This window comes from Syngnathoides biaculeatus, chromosome 3, assembly GCF_019802595.1.
Source record: "Syngnathoides biaculeatus isolate LvHL_M chromosome 3, ASM1980259v1, whole genome shotgun sequence".
Lineage (NCBI taxonomy): Eukaryota > Metazoa > Chordata > Actinopteri > Syngnathiformes > Syngnathidae > Syngnathoides > Syngnathoides biaculeatus.
In genome coordinates, this window is record NC_084642.1 from 4195856 (window position 1) to 4215395 (window position 19540).

The window sequence follows — 19540 nt, forward strand, 5'->3', positions numbered from 1 at the left end:
CCCCTCCATGATTTCTAAGTGGGAGAACTTGCAATATAGCAGGGTGTTCACTGTAGTTCGACGCTAAACCGCAGCCGGGAACGGCAATTGACCGTCGGAATCTTCTTTTCTGGACGAAAGCAACCTGAAAAGTTTGGAGGTTGCGCTGTCCGCCGTAACGTTGTCGGCTCTTTTAATTTGATTTTATTTTTTTTTAATTATGCGGCCATTCAGCCGTTGCCCCCCCCCCCCCCCCCCCAGGATTGCTTTTTTTTAAAAATTTTTAATGTATATCACCGACATTTAATCAGCGCCGCGCTGGTCTGACTGCCGTAGTAGCGCATGGCTGACAAGGAGAATTAAAGAGGCGGGAGGGAAAGGTCTTTTTTTTTTTTTTTTTTCCCGCTCTGCTCCACTTTTAGCGCGAAGCCACCGAGCGGGATAAGTGATGTGAAAATGAGGGGATGCGTCGTCATTTGAGATTTGTAGTTTCTGAATCTAAATGCGGGGCTGCGGCTCGGTTGTTGTGCACGTCGCAGCAACGTGCTTGATATCTTTTATGGGGTGAAAAGTGCAAAGGGTTTGCTCGCCAAAGACCGGCCTCATGCACGCGTGCCCATATTGACCCACCCGGGCGGGGGAGGGGGGGGGTGGGGGGGGACGACGACGACGTGGGGGAGGTTTCACGCGCGCCGACGTGAATCGAGGTTCCATCTGTGACGAGATTCCCGCCGCAACTTTGTGACTCGCGAATGCAAAGTTATGCAATTAAGCGAGGATCCATCTGCATACATGCAAATCGTCCGCCTTTGCAAAGTGGGACGCTCTCTCCCGGTTCTGATTACTTGACCCAAATCCCTCACTTATAACTCTGAAGTTCATCAAAGTTTAGTCAGAATCTAATATTTCCTTTCAAGTGAACAGAGAAGCACTGATTAGTCGTGTTGAAATAAGAAGTGCGACATGCCAATTCTAATTACCGTGTGGAGTTTTTAGGGACGTCCTTACACGGCCCCCAGCCGGCAAATACCGACATCTGCGCCGCTCACGAATACATGTGGACCGGTTTTACTCGCGGAGTCACGGACTCTTGTGCCTCCACTTACGAGTGACCCGGCTTTTTCCGAGATATGAGCCGTTGCCTGGCTTGACTTTTGTCTCGACTTTAGAGCGCAAAGTTTCATGCCGAGCGCTCGAAGGCGCAATGAACGTCACCGCAAGCAGCAGATATTCGACAGTCCTACAAGCTGTTGATCGGAGCTCCCTGTAAAGGTCAAAGGTCGCAGTCGGCTGGGATGAGAATCAGCACACCTCCAAATCCGAGACTGTGGTCCTCAGTCGGAAATGGGTGGATGGAAATCGGGGATGAGATCCTGCCCCAAGTGGAGTTCAAGTATCTTGGGGTCTTGTTCACGAGGGAACTAAATCGGTAGGCGAAGCTGTCAATTTACTATTCGAGCTACGTTCCGAGCCTCACCTATGGGAACTGTGGGTCGTGACCGAAAGAACAAGATCCTGGACACAAGCGGCCGAAATGAGTTTCCTCCGCAGGGTGTCCGGGTTCTCCCTTCGAGATGCAGATGATGAGATTCTGTTGGCTTCATCAAGCCGACATCTCCTACAGTCACTGGAGCGGTCCGCAGCTGGGTGTGAAGCGGCTGGGATGAGAATCAGCACCTCTAAATCCGAGACTATGTGGTGTGCCCTCTCCGGGCCGGGAATGAGATCCTGCCCCAAGTGGAGGAGTTCAAGTATCTTGGGGTCTTGTTCACGAGTGAGGGAAGAATGGAGCGGGGAGATCGACAGACGGATCGGTGCAGCGTCGGCAATGATGCGGACTTTGTATCGGTCCGTTGTGGTGAAGAGGGAGCGAAGTCGAAAGGCGAAGCTCTCAATTTAGCAGTCGATCTACGTTCCTCCCTTCACCTGTGGGCATGTGGGTCGTGACCGAAAGAACAAGATCCCGGATACAAGCATCCGAAATGAGTTTCTGGTGTCCGGGCTCTCCCTTCGAGATCGGCTGAGAAGCTCGGTCATCCGGGAGGGGCTCAGTGTCGAGGCGCTGCTCCTCCGCATTGAGAGGAGCCAGATGAGGTGGCTTGGGCATCTGACTTGGATGCTTCCCGGACATCCCTTCCCTGGTGAGGTGTTCCGGGCACGTCCCACCAGAAAGAGACCCCGAGGACGACCCAGGAGACGCTGGAGAGACTTTGTCTCTCGGCTAGCTTGGGAACGCCTCGGGATCCCTCCGGAAGAGGTGGAAGAAGTGGCTGGGGAAACGGAATTCTGGGTATCCCTCCTGAAGCTACTTCCCACGCGACCTGACCCAGAGAAGTAGTAGAAAATGGATGAATGGATGGATGGACATAAGTTTGTCGAAGGTTAGCTAGCTTAATGCTAAGACAGTAGAGACACCGTAGACAAGCTAACAAAAAAAAACTAGCATTGATGTCCGGTCCGCTTCTTATCCTCAACAACAGGCCGAACTGTTCCTGCTGCCGTTGAGCCGTCATGGAATTTTCACACGATCTTTTTCTTTTTTTTTTTTTTTCGGCGTAACGAAGATTGATGCTCGCTAGACGGCGTGCCGTAGATCTCCAGCCGCATTTATTGTCTTTTCAGGGGAGTCGCAAAACGACATTTCACCGGGCTCAGCTCGCGTGCGGCTGATTAAAGAGGACGCTCCGGGGCATTTTGCTTCATTTACAAAGCAATTGCTTTTATGCGGGTGGAACGCCAACCCCCCTGTAGATATTGTAAAAGTCCCGCCATTTAAGGAGCGGGAGATGAATTCATTGTTTAACGTAACGCAGCAAATGTTCAATAGCTATTGATGCGTGTCTGAGGGATCGCCGCTTCGATTTCATATTTAATACTGTTGTATCTTTCCTGGCGGGTGATACGCCCCCGCCGCTCGGCTTTGTAATAAGATGTTTTAAAAATGATATTGTTTTATTGTTCAGCGAGGAAAAAAAAAAAAAAAAGCCGGCGTTGAGCACGAGTACAATCCAGCTCTCTCCGCTATTCTTTTTATAGCGCGTGGCGAGAATATTCAGCGATTCCGAGCTCGTCAATTATTTAGCAAATCATCTTACATATTAAAAAATGTGATGCTTGGAAATGATAAAACGGCATAATGTAAGCTTTCAAAATCAAAGCACCTATTGCTTTGGCCTCCTTGGTTTTTTGTGTTTTTTTTTTTTCCACAAACTGGACGACAATGAGGACCAGAGGAACCACCGAGTGCATTTTCTTCATCCCCGAACCTCGACAGCGAGTAATAATCATATTTATGCGGAGGAAACGGGCATCGCTTGGAATGAAAAGTTTCTCCGGGGTCAGTGGGGGGGGGGGATCCGCCGCTTTCGCACGAATGCGGTGAACAATTTGCCGGTCGCTAAATCCTCACGCGGCCTCCGTCGGAAAGAATAAAAAGCTTCCGAGTCAACGTCAAGTGGTTTATAAACACCCGCACGAGTCGTTTCTCCAAAACTTTCTTATTTATTCATGACCTTCATTTCCATTTCTACAAAAATGAGTCTCCGGCAAAAAAAAAAAAAAAAATAGAAAGAGCTTGTCAGGAGCGGGAGCCTCACGTGTCTTAGTTTCGTGCTTGAGCATTTCTGAAGCCAAAAAGTATTTAGTCAGGCATTACGGTGGGGGGCCTTGATTGTGTTTAACGGAACATGACCCAATTAGCATAATTGGGCCCGCTTCCATTCCCTTTGAAGTCCAGAGCACGGAATAACAAATGTATATGAACCAGCGGCCTAACGTCAATACATGGAGATGCCACAAAGCTCCGGGGAGGCCTCGGCTGAATTTCCGCGCGAGGAGGGGGTGGGGCTAAGAAAAACATTGCGTTTTTTTTTCTTGCCGACTAAGCAGAACGCGGTCTGCGCCGGGTCTTCTCGCCACCAGGGCCAGCGGGCGCTGCGGGGGCTCGATCCTGCGGGAGGGACGCTTGGTGCCAAGAGGAAAGGAAATGCGGGGAGGATGCGGCTGCACTCGCTCGGCGCTCAGGGAGGTTGCGGCCCCCCTCTCGCGGGTGCTCTCCAAGCGCACCGCGCTGAACACCACGTGATGTCATCAGTCGACCATCGGAAATACAGGCGGAGGGCTGCAGAAGTCCGCGCGTGAGCGAGGACGCGTGAGGACGGCAGGAAGCGGTATCTCAAATCACTTCGCACCATTGAAATGAATGGAAATGCTGTCAATTCGTTCCAGCCTCACGTTTTTCTCCTGCCGGCGTCTGCGTCTTGGCCGACAGAAAGTACACAAAAGCACTTGTGCTCATAAGCACACATCGGATATCCGTGAATCTGTTTTCCGGGATTGGTCACATTTGTTGTCTTTAAAGAGATTCTGAAGCTACAGAAGCAATACAAATAACGTCTTGGTTTTCGTACAGATCGGTTTTCGGACTAAAATTCAGAGATTTTTTTGCTTTGGTTTTGGAATGAAAATCTGTATTGGAACGCCCCGACCAGCTGACCCACGGCGGTTTGTTATTGTTTATTCGAACGCACCCCCGAAAAAAAGGAAAGCGGTGCGTAAAACTGTCGACTTCAAGAAGGATTTGATAGCCGAGCACGGATCTGGTGTGCGTGTTTCTGAGCATTCGAAGAAGTACGGCATGGTGAAAACAACGATCGGCACCATTCTGAAACACAAGGATGCCCTCAAAGCAAGTGATGTTGCTAAAGGAGCGACCGTGTCGACCAAGCAGAGGCCACAGATCTTGGAGGAAGTCAAAAAGTTGCTTCTTATTTTCGTGAACGAGCAGCTGGAGATACTGTTGGCGAGGAAGGGAGGAGATGTCGTCTGATGAGGCTGAAGGCAGGAAGGATTTCTGAAGTGCCGATATTAAAGCTATCTGCGCTAAATGGAACAACACCTATGATGTTGGAGAACTTCATCACCTGAATGAAGCTGAATGTTGCAGAGCACTGCTTAAAAAAAATCTATTTTTTAGGCTTGGAACGCATTATTTAATTTTCCATTCATTGTAATGCGAAAACGTGCTTTGGTTTTCGAACATTTTTGGTTTTCAACCAGCCTCCTGGAACAGATTGTGTTCGAGAACCAAGTGGAGCCTCGGTTCTTGACCACAATCCGTTCTAGAAGGCAGTCCGAAAACCGAATCAACCGCCACGCGAGTTATGTTTTTTCGGGGGGGGTGTTCGAACTGACAACACCAAAGTGCGTCGTGGGCGGGTCAGCTGGTCGGGCCGCGCGCGTTCTGTTTTTTCCGGGTTTTGTTGGAGGCGTTCGAGTACTGATTTTTGTTCGAAAACAGAAGCAAAAACATCAAAAATTTTCGTTCGAAAAACCGATTTGTTCGAGAACAGGGACGTTCGAGAACCGAGGCTTTACTGTATATGAAAAATGAAGAAACGTTTGACTACACGAGTAGTATTTCTTGGAATCTGCCAGATCTGGTCTTCCTGCAAAGACTGTGGAGTTACTGGTTTAAGCTCACTTGTGACGGTAAAGACAAACCGCAGCTAATGCGGCCAGTGAGGCAGCAGGGGGCGCTACGCTGGAAAAAAAAAGGGAAAACATACTTCGGCATTAACGAAAAGTTTTGAAAATGTATTTTTCAGATCACTTCTCTTTACAATACTTTTTTTCCACGTTTGTATGTATTTTTCTGAAATGTTCCCTGTGAAGTTTTGTTTTGTTCTTTTCAAATGTGCTTATGGGCAAAAATAGCCGTGCCCCACCAAATCTGCCTAGCAACAAGTGACGCTACAAATATTTACGATCATAGCTGATGTTGCCTATGGTAAAATTTCAGAACTCTGCTTTTAGTCTTTTTTTTTTTTTTATACAATAGCAGCTCCAGTGTTGAACATGTGTTTGTGTTTGTCTTAATGGCTTTTAATATTCACATTTGAATAAATGGCCACGTTGCGACCATTACAGTCTCACACAAAATATGTTTTTTTTTTTCAGCTTGACGATGGCAAAAATAAAAGCCAACAGAAGACTGGCAGTGCTATGGTAAATACGTACATGATATTGTGGGAAAATTGAAAACAGAAATATCATCTTTTTTGTGATAAAAGTCGACAGTCACAATAGATTTAGTCCCTCTTGTTTTGAACATTATGTACACGGACAGAAAAGTTCATTCATAGCCAACTAACAAATATTTCAGCCATTTTTTTACAGTACACGGCTCAAAGTGCAATATCATATATAGAAAAAATATATTTTTCTTCTTTTTTGGAAACAAAACAAAACAAAACAAAAAATCTATTCCGAGGTTGTTGGCGCCGTACGAAAACGTTAAATACGTTCTACGTTCATCTAGTGACGTCTACAATTGTTTCCAGGGCGTTCGTTTGTCGAGTCCTGCGGTTTGTTGCCGTTGTCGGAAAAAGATCTCAGTGGCCGGAAATCGCTTGAGCTGTAAGAGACAAAGCAAATACGTGAACAGAAATGAAATATGGTTCTTGATTTATTCCTCAACCGCAGCGAGGCCCGCGCGTCGATTTGATGTCGGCCGTCTTTTGGAGGCAAAAAGAAAAAAAATCCTCGACTTGGACCTGCCGATTGGACCGCCTCATTTGCGTGAGACAGAAATGCCCACCACACCCTTGAAAAAAAAAAAAGCCACGAATGTCAATTGTGTGCCTCTAAGAGGCGGAGCCTCGTTGGTATGCGAACGCTGACTCCAGCCTGGGTTTGGACCATTTGCCAGGATTCTCCTCCACGCTCCTTGCAAGTGATTTCATTTCATTTCATTTGCGTGGGTTTGACTGAAGTAACCGTAAAGTACAGTGAAGAAAATATGTATTTGAACACCCTGCTATATTGCAAGTTCTCCCACTTGGAAATCACAGAGGGGTCTGAAATTTTCATCGTAGGCGCATGTCCACTGTGAGAGAGATAATCCACAAAGGAAAATCCAGAAATCACAATGTAGGATTTTTTTTTAACCATTTATTTGCAGAAAAACACCCCCAAAGCATGATGCTACCACCCCTATGCTTCACAGTAGGGATGGTGTTCTTGGGATCATTTCTAAGTGGGAGAACTTGCAATATAGCAAGGTGTTCAAATACTTTTTTCCCCCCCACACTGTACATGTCAATCTTGACAATGCTTGAATTCCGTTTGTTGTCGTTGTATCTCCCCGGTATAAGCACGCGTCGAGGGAAGCGGCGGCACGTGCAGCTGTTCCCACAAGCGAAGGTGCTAAATCGCTCAGCAGCTCTCCTGCTAATTGCGCACACCTTCTTTTGTCAGCCGTTCACAAATGTTTTCGCCGAAGCACAATTTGCACACAATTATCGCAGCGGAGGCGGCGAGCGGGCGGAGGTCCGGAGCAGGCGGCAGAACCACGCGTGCAGCGGCTTCATGCGGACGGCGCAGCACGGCAAAACGTGCAATTCGGCCTTACTTTTCGTCTCGCGTTACACAAACGTGTAGTGGATCCCGTTGCTTACAGGAGAGGATGCGGAAGGCGCCACAGATACGGGAGGAAGGGGGGGAGGAGGGGGCGGAGGAGGAAGAGGAGGAGGCGGGGGCGGCGGGACGGGGCTGTTCGCCTGGGATGGCACTAAAGACGACAGGAAAAAAAGCAGGAAGAGAGACAAGGAGGAAAATGAAATTTGGGCTGCCGTGGTTTACGAGTGAGCAATTTCTGAATGACGTGCGTCGGTACGTCGCCAACGTGGGAGACTTGGCGATCAAACGACAACACGAGAACACTGCAAATGCGTCAATACAACTATTAGAAAAAAAAAATGTAAAAAATGAGAGGCAGTCAACCTTCTTTTGAAAGCGCACATGACACGCTGCGGCGACCCCAAACGGGACAAGCCGAAAGTAAAAGAAGAAGAAGAAGAAGATTGTAAAGTAATTCACGGTGGCCGTCGGATCATTTCGAGTAACATTGTGCAGCACATATAAAAGAGTACACGCCCTTGTTCAGATATCGTGTATACATAATCCAAGATGAAGGATTTGAAAACTTTTTATTGTGAAAGGGATTGGGATCTACAGTATACACAGTATAATGCGATTGGGGGTCGGGGGGGATGATCCTTTTGAGAGGTGAAGTGAAAAAAAAAACAGTTGCAAAAGTGCGCACACCTTCATATAACTGGAACGTTAATCACGTTTAAACTCAGTTAAATGGAGTCAACACAACTGCCGGCATTTAAAGGACCTCTGAGCAACCAAATGATGGGAGTCTTTTATTTTATTCTCACCTCTCCAAATGTTTTTTTTTTTTTTTTAAAAGACAAAAGAGTTGAACAGGTTATAGGTCAGATGGATCGTGGAAAAGTTTTGAAACGATACACAGAAAGTATTTGAAGAGGGATGTGTAGACTTTTTATATCAACTAAATTTCCATTTTAGGCTTCGTTTTCACACAGATATCAGATTCATTTGAATGATGAATTAATTTCTGATAATGGTGTCAAACTGAAGGCCCGGGGGCCAGATCCGGCCCACCACATGATGTTAAGTGGCCCGCAGAGGCAAATCATGTGTAACAACTTCCATGTTTTTTTTTGTTCATATCTGCACCAAAATTTCAAATTGTCATATCATAAATGATAACATTGAGCTATTGCAAGCATTTTTGTGTTACCAAACAACAATAGTTGGAAAAACCCATCACTATAGATTTCTGATTCCAAAAGTAGTTCATAAATTTCATGTGTAAATATGATGAGGCGGTTAAAGATTTTTTTATCATTTCATAACCATAGCTGCCCTTTGAGGGAAACAATGTGGCCTGCAACAAAAATGAGTTTCACACCCCTGATGTACTACTTTATAATATTTGTGGGATATATTGTAATACTTACTAATACTAGTAATTTGATGATCCCAATATCTGTAGATAAATAAATTACAAAGTGAGCAAACTATTACTACTCTACGAGACACAGCATTACAGTAGTTTTTATTTTTGTTTTTTTTTAATCCTGATCATTATCATAACTGATGATAATTTCATGCGAGTAACGTCTTCTTTTTTGCTGAGAGGAATCACGCGGTTCTCCTCCTGCTTTATAGGGAAGTGGCCACATTTTATTTTATTTTTGCTCCATAAAATGTGACTATATTTATATTTAAGTTTAAGGTTCCGTATGAGAAGGCAGCCCCACGTAGCGGTACAGCGCACGGAAAATGAGGGTCGACTTATTTGACGCGAAGGCCGCGATAGCGCGTCCGTCTCCTCTGACAACACGCCAGGCAGTTCTCTTCCCCGACACGCCGGAAATAATGTTGTAATTGTTGACTTTGCCCCGGCGCGGCTCGACAGCTCGAGCGCCGCCGCGTGTGACGGGCGTGCGCGCGACTCCCGCTGCGAGGCGAAGATGAAACGCGAGCGCGCCCGCCCGTCTTTCATGCGGCTTCAGAGAGGAGTCGCGCGTTCAAAGACGCCTCAATGCTATGCGGCGTTCGACTGGGTCATTGATCAGCGCACAAAATGGCCTCATCCAGCGAGTCCTCCCCCGTTTCAAACATTCCGCACGGACTGCAATTAGACGCCATGTGAGCTCCTGACACGGAATAATGTGAAGTTATTAAGGAAACGAGAGCCCTGCTTGACTCGACACCTTACGCCCTCCTCTTCTCCGCCCTCGTCGTCTTCAAACCGTCGTTTTTTGTTTTTTTTTTTCCCATTAAAAGGCTAATTATATCTTTCTTCACCTGGCACGTCAAAACATTTATCAGATTGTATTCTAGTCAAATGAGAGGGATTTACTTTGTTGTGTACTTTACTTGAATTTGTGCATCACTTTTTGGGCGACTTTCACTTTTACTCAACTACATTTCTGAAATAAAACGTAAACTACAACGCAGACACAAAATGACGACAACCGCGAGCCACGCGATGACGATACCGAGGGGAACGTTCAATACCCACTAGCGTGCTAATCATAAATTCCATGAAGTGCCTCTTTTTTCATAATTAATTTTTTTTCCGCCGCAAAATTGTTGCTAGTGAATTGTGTGCATTATACATAGGTATAAGGGAAAATTGGGGCAGGGGGGATGTTCACGTTTTATAAATGTATGCCAGCAGCGAGAGCACAGGTGTCAAACTCAAGGCCCGGGGGCCAGATCCGGCCCGCTACATGATTTTATGTGGCCTATGAAGGCGAATCACCTGTGTTAATCCCCATGATTCGAGTTAAAATCCGTACAAAAATTTCAAATTGTCATTCATAAATGATAACATGGAGAAATTGCAAGGATTTCTGGTTTACCAAAGTAGTACTACTAGTGGCATACATTTCATGTGTAAATATGATGAGGCGATTAAAGGTTTTTATGGTTTCAGTCGTAACGGCCCTCTGAGGGAATTCATAACTACAATGTGGCCCACGACAAAAATTGATTTTGACGCCCCTGATCTAGAAGTTATGAAAAAAAAAAATGTACACATTCATTCTAATATGCCACCGCCATCCAGAGGTTGTGACAAAAGTTATGACACTTTCAATCTGGTATGATAGAGATACGCATGACGGAATACACTGTATGTACAGTTGTGCTCATAAGGTTACATACCCCGGCAGAACTTGCGGATTTTGTTTTCTGATGGCTGAGCAATAATCATCATTAATGTATTTATGGTTATGTTTTTGTTTCAGGGTAATGCTTTTCTGAAATGCTGAACAGTTTATTTTAATCCCATTAAAATGAAATTAAGTTTTGCCTAGTTTCACAAGAGTTGCATTCTTAAATAAATAAATAATTGCAACCATCTTACAAATTCTGCCTTGTCCACAACTGTGCGTTTTCTTATTCACTAAATAAAAGAAGGGCCGTGAATTTCAAAATAAGTGTAAATAAAAACCAATCACGACGTGTTCAAATAAAGTGCTCAACTTCAGAATAATGACGTGAAAAACAAACAAAATACAGAAAACACTTCATGTTTTTATCATCTTGGCAGAAGCAAAATGTATTATACACGGGTAGAAGGATTTTGCTGAATTTTGAGATCACCTTTGGGGGTGCTTACTCAACATGTACACGCTATACATGAGAAAATACAGTAATTGGAATTCAAACCCACTCTGTCCAATCAGAACCGGTGAGTCAAATGAAGTTGAGTGAACGAGAATAGAAAGAATAATCTAGTGTCCAATTGTCTGTCTGTTACTCGCTAATAGTTGTGGCCGTCGGCAGCTCGTCCGCAAATATGCTTCTCACCATTTGCTCGATAAAGCGATTGAAAGTCCTCCAGGGGGGCTTTGTCTTTCCTTGACCAGGTGTGGGGGCGTTTCTTTACCTCCTGAATAATAATTGCTATATTAAATTAGCTGTCGTGGCTAGAGATCATAGACGTCGTTGTGGTACGCGTTGCACTTTGTCTTCCTTGTTAAGTGTAGAATAATCCCAAACTTTGGATATTGTCCAAAGTGCTACTGACAATCTTTTATTGTAGTTCAATGATTCAACTTGATCGAATAATCACTGGAGCCGTAAAATATTCAAAAATGTGAATGCTCACTTGTCTAAAATACTTGTAGTTTGATTGTTCGAGTACATTTAAAGTCAGAAATGTTGAAAACATATTTTTATCTCAATTAATATTCTACAAGGTGACTTGGACTTCTCCCAAAGTACTTTTCTGTCACGATACTTGTGCTACACCCCCCATTGCGTGGTTTTCTGCTACATACTTTCTTCAAGACCGGACCTACCTGTGACCTGTTTACTCTTGAGGGAGGCCTCCGAGGCCAGCATGTAGGACATGGTGATGATCCTCTCCTGCTCCTGCAGAACCGAGTCCAGCCCCAGCAGGCTCGCCTCGGACTTGTCTGCGCATAACGCCGGCGCCACGTTTTGGACACTGTAAAATGCGGACAGGAAATTCAAATAATGTTGGGGAAATGTTAAACTAGCCAGTCAATGAAAAAAAAAAAAAAACACACTGCGAAAATCAACCAGTAAATTTATCGTTATACGAACGTTATAATGGACAAGTATCTGCTATTATTTCTGTCTTGTTATTAAAATACATCCTCAAAATACAAAAAAAGTCCGGAAATGGCACTTGCACTTGGGAAATGGCGCAAACCCCAATAAATATCATTGACTACATATTTATGCCATCCATCCGGTATTGTTTTACAGCTTCAAGCGTGTGTCAATAAACAGCCTGGAACGAGCAGCGCGTATCGAAATGTTCAAAAGCTGCTGCATGTTTTTCATTTTTGTGCAACCATTTCACTCCAATTTCTGATCACAACTCAGGACACAAAAACTCGGCGGAGCGACGGGTCATATCTAAAAAAAAAAACGCATGTTCCGGAGAATCAAAAAAAAAATGGGAACAAGAATGATTCTGAAAAAGTATATTTCACATTGTAATCCACTGAATCATTATGACAGTTTCACCATAAACACTGCACAGTATAAATATATGAAAATGAGCAAATGCAATTAAATGATTACATTAAAATGTATTGCTCAAAAGTATGAAGTTGTACCTAAATATTTGTTTGAAAAATGTTGGAAAAAGAGGAAATGCAAATATTGCACTGAAAGGCTAAATACAACCGAACTACAATCAACAAATGTACTGTAATAATTTACAAAAGAGAGAGAGAAGCTTTTAATCTAGTGTAACATCCGCAGTTTGAACGTTTCATTCAGTATTTGTTTGGTGTACCACAAGCGGGAGTCCACTTCCCTGATATTTGCTCGTCTAAAATCAACATTTTTTCACAATGTTACGATTGCGTTCATTTCTATTACGAACCTCGACTTTGCCAAGATGCTCTTGATCCGTTCCACCTTGCGATGGCGGTCCTCCATCTCCTGAGCGCTCAGAGGCTCCTCGGGCTCTAAATCCACATATCGCTCTGGGATCAACATCTTCTGAGGTTTTGACAGCTGCGCGCAGAAAACAGCGACAAAATCTTCAATTCGTATAATTACCGGAATTCCCCGCCTACGGAGCGCACCTGGTTAGAAGCCTCACCCGGTACATTTGTAAAGGAAATACCATTTGGTACACACATAAACCGCACCTCTATAAAAGGCGCAAGTTCCCACATTGAAAGACGAGATGTTTACATCGCGCCGCACGTCCTAACGCTAGGGCCGGTTAAAAAAAAAAAAAAAAAAAAAAAAACATACTCATAAAAATCACTGTGACACGGCAGTAAGACGCTAATAGGAAATTACCGGTAAAAGTCACTTCCTCGGCACATATATTCCGCCAATCTCACTTTTACCTTTTCCGCTCGAGTGCCCCCTTGCGGCCGTTAGAAAAAATGCACAAATTAGACGCATGAACCGCAGGGTTGAAAGCGCGTGAAAAAAGTCACGGTTTATAGGCCGGAAATTACGGTATACGTTAGACGGGGTCAAAATTCTTTTAGGGGGAAAGTAAAAAAAACAAAAAAGGATCTCACAGTTGAACCTTGCAATGTACTGTGTGACAACACACTAAAGAAAGGTATAGAATGGCCTACAGGTGCCACAAGATGGCAGCAAACTGCTACGTTCATAGTAGACATGGTTATGGCCTACAGGAGAATGACTAGATGACATCAAAAGGCCGGTTCAGTGAGTTTGGCAAACTAAAACCACAGATAAAGAAACGAGTGGAAGAAATTGGTGCTGAAGCTCCTCCCCTTGATGTCAACATAGCTCCTTGACACCAAGATCCCTCAAAATTTTAATTTCGGGCCTGCACCCTGTCCAACCGTGAATAACGGGTGTCCGCTATACCTTTAAACAACACAAGTTTGTAAAAGTCAAATAAATAAATGGTTAGCCAAACAGGAATATGCAGGCTAACGCCATTTCTGCAAAGGAGAACCTGTCACTTCCTGTACCTCTTTGATCAAGTGGGCATCGTAGTCTTTAGTTTCCAGGCCGTCGTGCGTCGGCGGCGTCCCGGTCTCAGAGCTGAAGGTCAGCCAATCGTCGGCGTGCGACCGGGGTCTCTCTTTGTGCTCGGGGGGTCTCTCCTCCCCCTGGACGCTCCTCACGCCCTGAGCCTCCTCGCCTTGCACTGCCCTCTCCAGCAGCTGCAGGTCGAACTCCTGCTCCCTCCTCCACTGCACAATAGACACACCAGCGCAAGTTGTGTCACCAGACAGGAGTATGCAAAGCCATTTGTGCACTTGATCCACATACCTGATATCCAGCTCAAGGTCCACGTACTAGTGTGCTCTTTGTCCTCACTAGTAAGACAGTTCTCCGCACTCAAAAAACAGTTGTGTCTTGCTAGTAGCGCTATGTTTTTTTTCCCCATTACAATACCCCTGCCACTTTTGGCCTACTAGTACAACAACAAATCTTACGAGTAAACTACTGTGGTAAAATTAGTAGCTACATGCCACCTATAAGTAGTACCAAAACGCCCACTAGTAGTTTTAGCCTCACCAAGAACAATGAAGTCCAAAACGAGTGCAGAAATGTCATACAGTAGCAAGTAAAAACACTCTTTCTACAAGTTATTGGTAATGTTGTGCTGTTAGTACTTCCAATTTAAGTAATCTAATACATTCTCAATTGGCTGTATGGAAAGCCGTTTGAGATTTTGATACTTCTAGAAGTGGACAGGTGCACTTTTGCCGCAATGCTAACGTGCATTTGTCCTACCGGTGTGCTGAATTGTCTTACTAGCGAGTACAAATAGCATACAGGCAGGTATACCTTAAGGGATATCTAGGATATAGCATAAATGCTCAAATGGGTTTTCAATTTCTTGTCAGTCGTGTCTGACACCACTGGAAAAAGGGAAGGTTGCCATGTGCGTGCGTGCGAAAGAGAGGGAGAAAACGTACATTCACATGCATGCTAACGTACAACGTACACAGCATGCTACCATTGAGCTACACGGTAAAATGCTACACAGACGCAAGACACTCAGAGGACACTTGAAACAAAATGTAGCTAAAAGAAAGTCAGAAAACGTGACAGTATGAGTTCATACGTGTTTATTCAGTTCCAAACACTCAACCATTCGAAAGAAAACACTGAAAAAAAAACACTACCTATTATTTATTTCCGTTATTAGCTAGGCGTCACTCACCAGACACTTCATTAGGTACACCGAAACAAGCTGAGAAGATCCAAACACAAGGGCGGAGTTATTTTTATAGAGGTAAGCATTTTTGATGCAGCTCTTGTATTGGATGTCGGAATTTTGTAGCCAGTGCGTGTGCAGCTAACGTGCGTAGCGCTAGAAAACTGTAACCGATCATCTTTCAAAGAGGACATCAACAATGATGAGTTTTATCGTGTTAAAAATCATCACGTGATGAGGATGTTACATGAAAAGGCAATGAAAATTTGTTTAGGCTCTCACACGCACACGCTGAGGAGCGTCATTCAGACAAAAGTACTCCTTTGCTGACATCTTGTGGGATCTACATGCAACTACAGCTTGCTGGAACCCTTTTTGGTGCAGTGTTAATTTCAATTACCGTAATTTCTGGCCTACAAGCTGCGACTTTTTTCCCCCCCACACGCTTTCAACCCGGCGGTTTAGGCGGTGATGCGGCGCTAGCATTAGCGCACCAGTTTATAAGCCTCTGTACACAGAAAGAGTTTAACGCTAGCGTTGTGCTAACGTTAGCTAACGTTAAACTCTTTCTGTGTACCGAGGCCTATAAGCAGGTGCGCTCTGTAGGCCGGGAATTAAGGTATTTGCTTTGGGCAAAATTGCTTCAAAATGTGACGGCATTCCATTCCTACGTGCAGCCATGAAAGCAAATTTGTACTTGGGTAAATCGTCATAACTACATGAAATATTTGTACGTGTGTCTTCTGGTGTCGCGTGATGACATAACCTGAGGCTACTGCGCAAACGTGTATCGTGTTCAACCGGAGAGTTTTCACTGCTTCAAATAAAGAAGTAACGAGGCTCTGTCGTGTTCAAAAGGCAAGATTGGTAGTTATAAAATCTTCTTTCTTCTTCTTCTTTTCCTTTCGGCTTGTCCCGTTAGGGGTCGCCACAGCGTGTCATCTTTTGCCATCTTAGCCTATCTCCTGCATCTTCCTCTCTAACCCCAACTGCCCTCATGTCTTCCCTCACCACATCCATAAACCTTCTCTTTGGTCTTCCTCTCGCTCTTTTGCCTGGGAGCTCCATCCTCAGCATCCTTCTACCAATATACTCACTCTCTCGCCTCTGAACATGTCCAAACCATCGAAGTCTGCTCTCTCGAATCTTGTCTCCAAAACATCCAGCTTTGGCCGTCCCTCGAATGAGCTCATTTCTAATCCTATCCAACCTGGTCACTCCGAGCGAGAACCTCAACATCTTCATTTCTGCCACCTCCAGTTCAGCTTCCTGTTGTTTCTTCAGCGCCACCGTCTCTAATCCGTACATCGTGGCCGGCCTCACCACTGTTTTGTAAACTTTGCCCTTCATCCTAGCAGACACTCTTCTGTCACATAACACACCAGACACCTTTCGCCAGCTGTTCCAACCTGCTTGGACCCGTTTCTTCACTTCCTGACCACACTCTCCATTGCTCTGTATTGTTGACCCCAAGTATTTGAAGTCGTCCACCCTCGCTATCTCTTCTCCCTGTAGCCTCACTCTTCCCCCTCCACTTTTCTCATTCACGCACATATATTCTGTTTTACTTCGGCTAATCTTCATTCCTCTCCTTTCCAGTGCATGTCTCCATCTTTCCAATTGTTCCTCTGCATGCTCCCTGCTTTCACTGCATATGACAATATCATCTGCGAACATCATGGTCCAAGGGGATTCCAGTCTAACCTCATCTGTCACCCTATCCATTACCACTGCAAACAGGAAGGGGCTCAGAGCTGATCCCTGATGCAGTCCCACCTCCACCTTAAATTCCTCTGTCACACCTGAGGCACACCTCACCATTGTTCTGCAGCCATCATACATGTCCTGTACTATTTTAACATACTTCTCTGCCACACCAGACTTACGCATGCAGTACCACAGTTCCTCTCTTGGTACTCTGTCATAGGCTTTCTCTAGATCCACAAAGACACAATGTAGCTCCTTCTGACCTTCTCTGTACTTTTCCACAAGCATCCTCAAGGCAAATAATGCATCTGTGGTACTCTTTCTAGGCATGAAACCATACTGTTGCTCGCAGATACTTACTTCTGTCCTGAGTCTAGCCTCCACTACTCTTTCCCATAACTTCATTGTGTGGCTCATCAACTTTATTCCTCTATAGTTCCCACAGCTCTGAACATCCCCTTTGTTCTTAAAAATGGGAACTAGAACACTTTTCCTCTATTCTTCAGGCATCTTTTCGCCCGCTAGTAATCTATTGAATAAGTTGGTCAAAAACTCCACAGCCATCTCTCCAAATTGCTTCCATACCTCTACCGGTATGTCATCAGGACCAACTGCCTTTCCATTTTTCATCCTTTGTAGTGCCTTTCTGACTTCCCCCTTAGTAATCATTTCCACTTCCTGGTCCTTCACTCTTGCCTCTTCAACTCTTCCTTCTCTCTCATTTTCTTCATTCATCAACTTCTCAAAGTATTCTTTCCATCTATTTAGTACGCTACCGGCACCAGTCAACACATTTCCATCTCTGTCCTTAATCACCCTAACCTGCTGCACATCCTTCCCATCTCTATCCCTCTGTCTGGCCAACCTGTAGAGATCCTTTTCTCCTTCTTTCGTGTCCAACCTGGTGTACATGTCTTCATATGCCTCTTGTTTAGCCTTTGCCACCTCTACCTTTGCCCTACGTCGCATCTCGATGTACTCCTTTCGCCTCTCCTCAGTCCTCTCAGTATCCCACTTCTTCTTCACTAATCTCTTTCCTTGTATGATTGGTAGTTATAAAATGGATTATTTAATTCAATTTAGTTAATTTATCAATATTTAATGGACGGATTATTTCGAGAGGCAGATGACATTCATACATGGAGGAGATCAATAAAAAGTAGTGTCGAGTGAACGCCGACATGGTCCCGATTTGCGAATATTTTTCAGTCACAGTATATTGCTTTGGCACCAACTAGGTGCCAAGAAGACATTTTGAAGTGACTTGAGTACCATAATTCCGGCCTACAGATCGCACCTGGTTATAAGCATCGGTACACAAAAAGAGTTTAGCGCGTTAGCACGGGGCTAGCGTTAGCACAGCGCTAGCGTTAAACTCTGTGTAACAAAGCTTATACCCAAGTGCGCTAACGCTAGCGCCGCATAAACCGCAGGGTTGAAAGCGTGTGAAAAAAGTCGCGGCTTGTAGGCCGGAAATTACGGTAGTGTCACCTTTGTCACCATCTTGTTGAATCTATAGGCAGTTCCAAACAATTAGAAGCAACAATACAGAAACACTGGGATCTAAGAACTTTAAATTTTTTAAACCCTTTTAAATCCAAATTGAGAGTTTTTGAGACTTGCACATGCACTTGTTTTCTTAATGTTGGTTAACATCCGGGTTGTATCTCTGTAAAAAAAATTCAAATATTCATTTTGTGTTTGCTCTGAAACACAATGGGATATTTCCTGCTGAAATAAAGTTGAAGAAGATGGCTCTGTTATTTAAAAACAGTTGTTTTTTTGTTATTGGTTTATAAACAGTTCTTGGACATCCCTAAATTTTGAGCTGTGGAACTGCCCTGAATTTTTGCACTAGACTGCAGCTTTCTATGGCAGCTACGTGAAAACATGCAGATGGAAGATTTGTTAGACGAAAGGACAAAAGACAAGAACACAAAAGTTAGAAAGTCAACAGGCAGGCATGTTTTGAGAGAAATGTGCCAATGTAATGCGGGGATGATTCCAGTCATATCACAATATTGTCAGCAGAAATGGAAAAAGCAAACATTCGTTATCTTTACTATGAAATGTCATGACACTTTTTGAGCTTACATGTAAATGAAGCAAAAGTGAACCTGTGTGTAATTTTGCACACAACATGCATTAAAAAAAAAAAACAAAAAAAAAAGTAGCTTAGCATGCACCGCGACATGTCCGGAGAATGTTCAACGGCCACTCTCCGTTTGCAAGAGGGTGAGCTTAGAGACATAAACATGGAGCTTAAAAACATACAGAACCAAAGTCGGCCGAGCGAGGGCGCGAGGACGACGAGGAGGAGGAGCGCGGCGACGCGGAGGCTTGGCGCTCGCCGTGGCTCAAGGTGCGCTTGCGCTGTCGCACCAGCGCCTTCTGGTGCCTCTTCATCCTCTCCAGCTGCTCGTCGGCGCTCATCCTCGCCCGTTGAGGCGCCGCCTCCGCGGAGTAGAGACGTTCCAAGGCACTTTTGGATCGTTCCTGGGGGACCGTGGGGTGGGGGGACCAAAGCAAAACGTGCACAGGACACCCAAGAGAGACGCAGTCAAGACAGTGCTCTACGGTCAAATGAGTAGTTTATATTTAATACAGAGGAAGGAATAGCAAATTCCATGTGTGGTGCTACCTTGACTTTCCACTGCCCGAGTAACCGATTTTTGGTTTTGTGTTGATAGCTAGTTTCCGATACGCCGCAACTTCAGTAAATTTAAAAAAAAAAAAAAAAAAGTGTAAAAGTATACCAGCCACCGATGCACAGGAAATTATTTATTGAAGAGGACAACGCTTGTGACTTTTGTTTTGATT

At 44.6% G+C, this 19540-nt stretch overlaps 1 protein-coding gene across 15 annotated transcripts in view; it reads right to left on the bottom strand.

Moving 5' to 3' along the window:
• Positions 1-5630: 5630 nt before the first annotated feature.
• Positions 5631-19540, bottom strand: part of plekha7b (pleckstrin homology domain containing, family A member 7b) — a 93118-nt gene continuing 79208 nt past the window's right edge. For 6 of the 15 annotated variants that reach the window (XM_061813761.1, XM_061813760.1, XM_061813774.1 and 3 more), the window contains 6 exons: positions 18995-19216; positions 13815-14039; positions 12731-12864; positions 11670-11818; positions 7391-7549; positions 5632-6394 (listed from right to left, as the gene is read on the bottom strand). In XM_061813761.1, coding sequence (XP_061669745.1) covers positions 7404-7549; positions 11670-11818; positions 12731-12864; positions 13815-14039; positions 18995-19216 — 876 coding nt within the window. In that variant the 3' untranslated portion in view covers positions 5632-6394; positions 7391-7403. Of the gene's footprint in view, positions 6395-7390; positions 7550-11669; positions 11819-12730; positions 12865-13814; positions 14040-18994; positions 19217-19540 lie in introns of all 15 variants that reach the window. The other 9 variants (XM_061813763.1, XM_061813770.1, XM_061813771.1 and 6 more) reach the window with 5 other exon arrangements.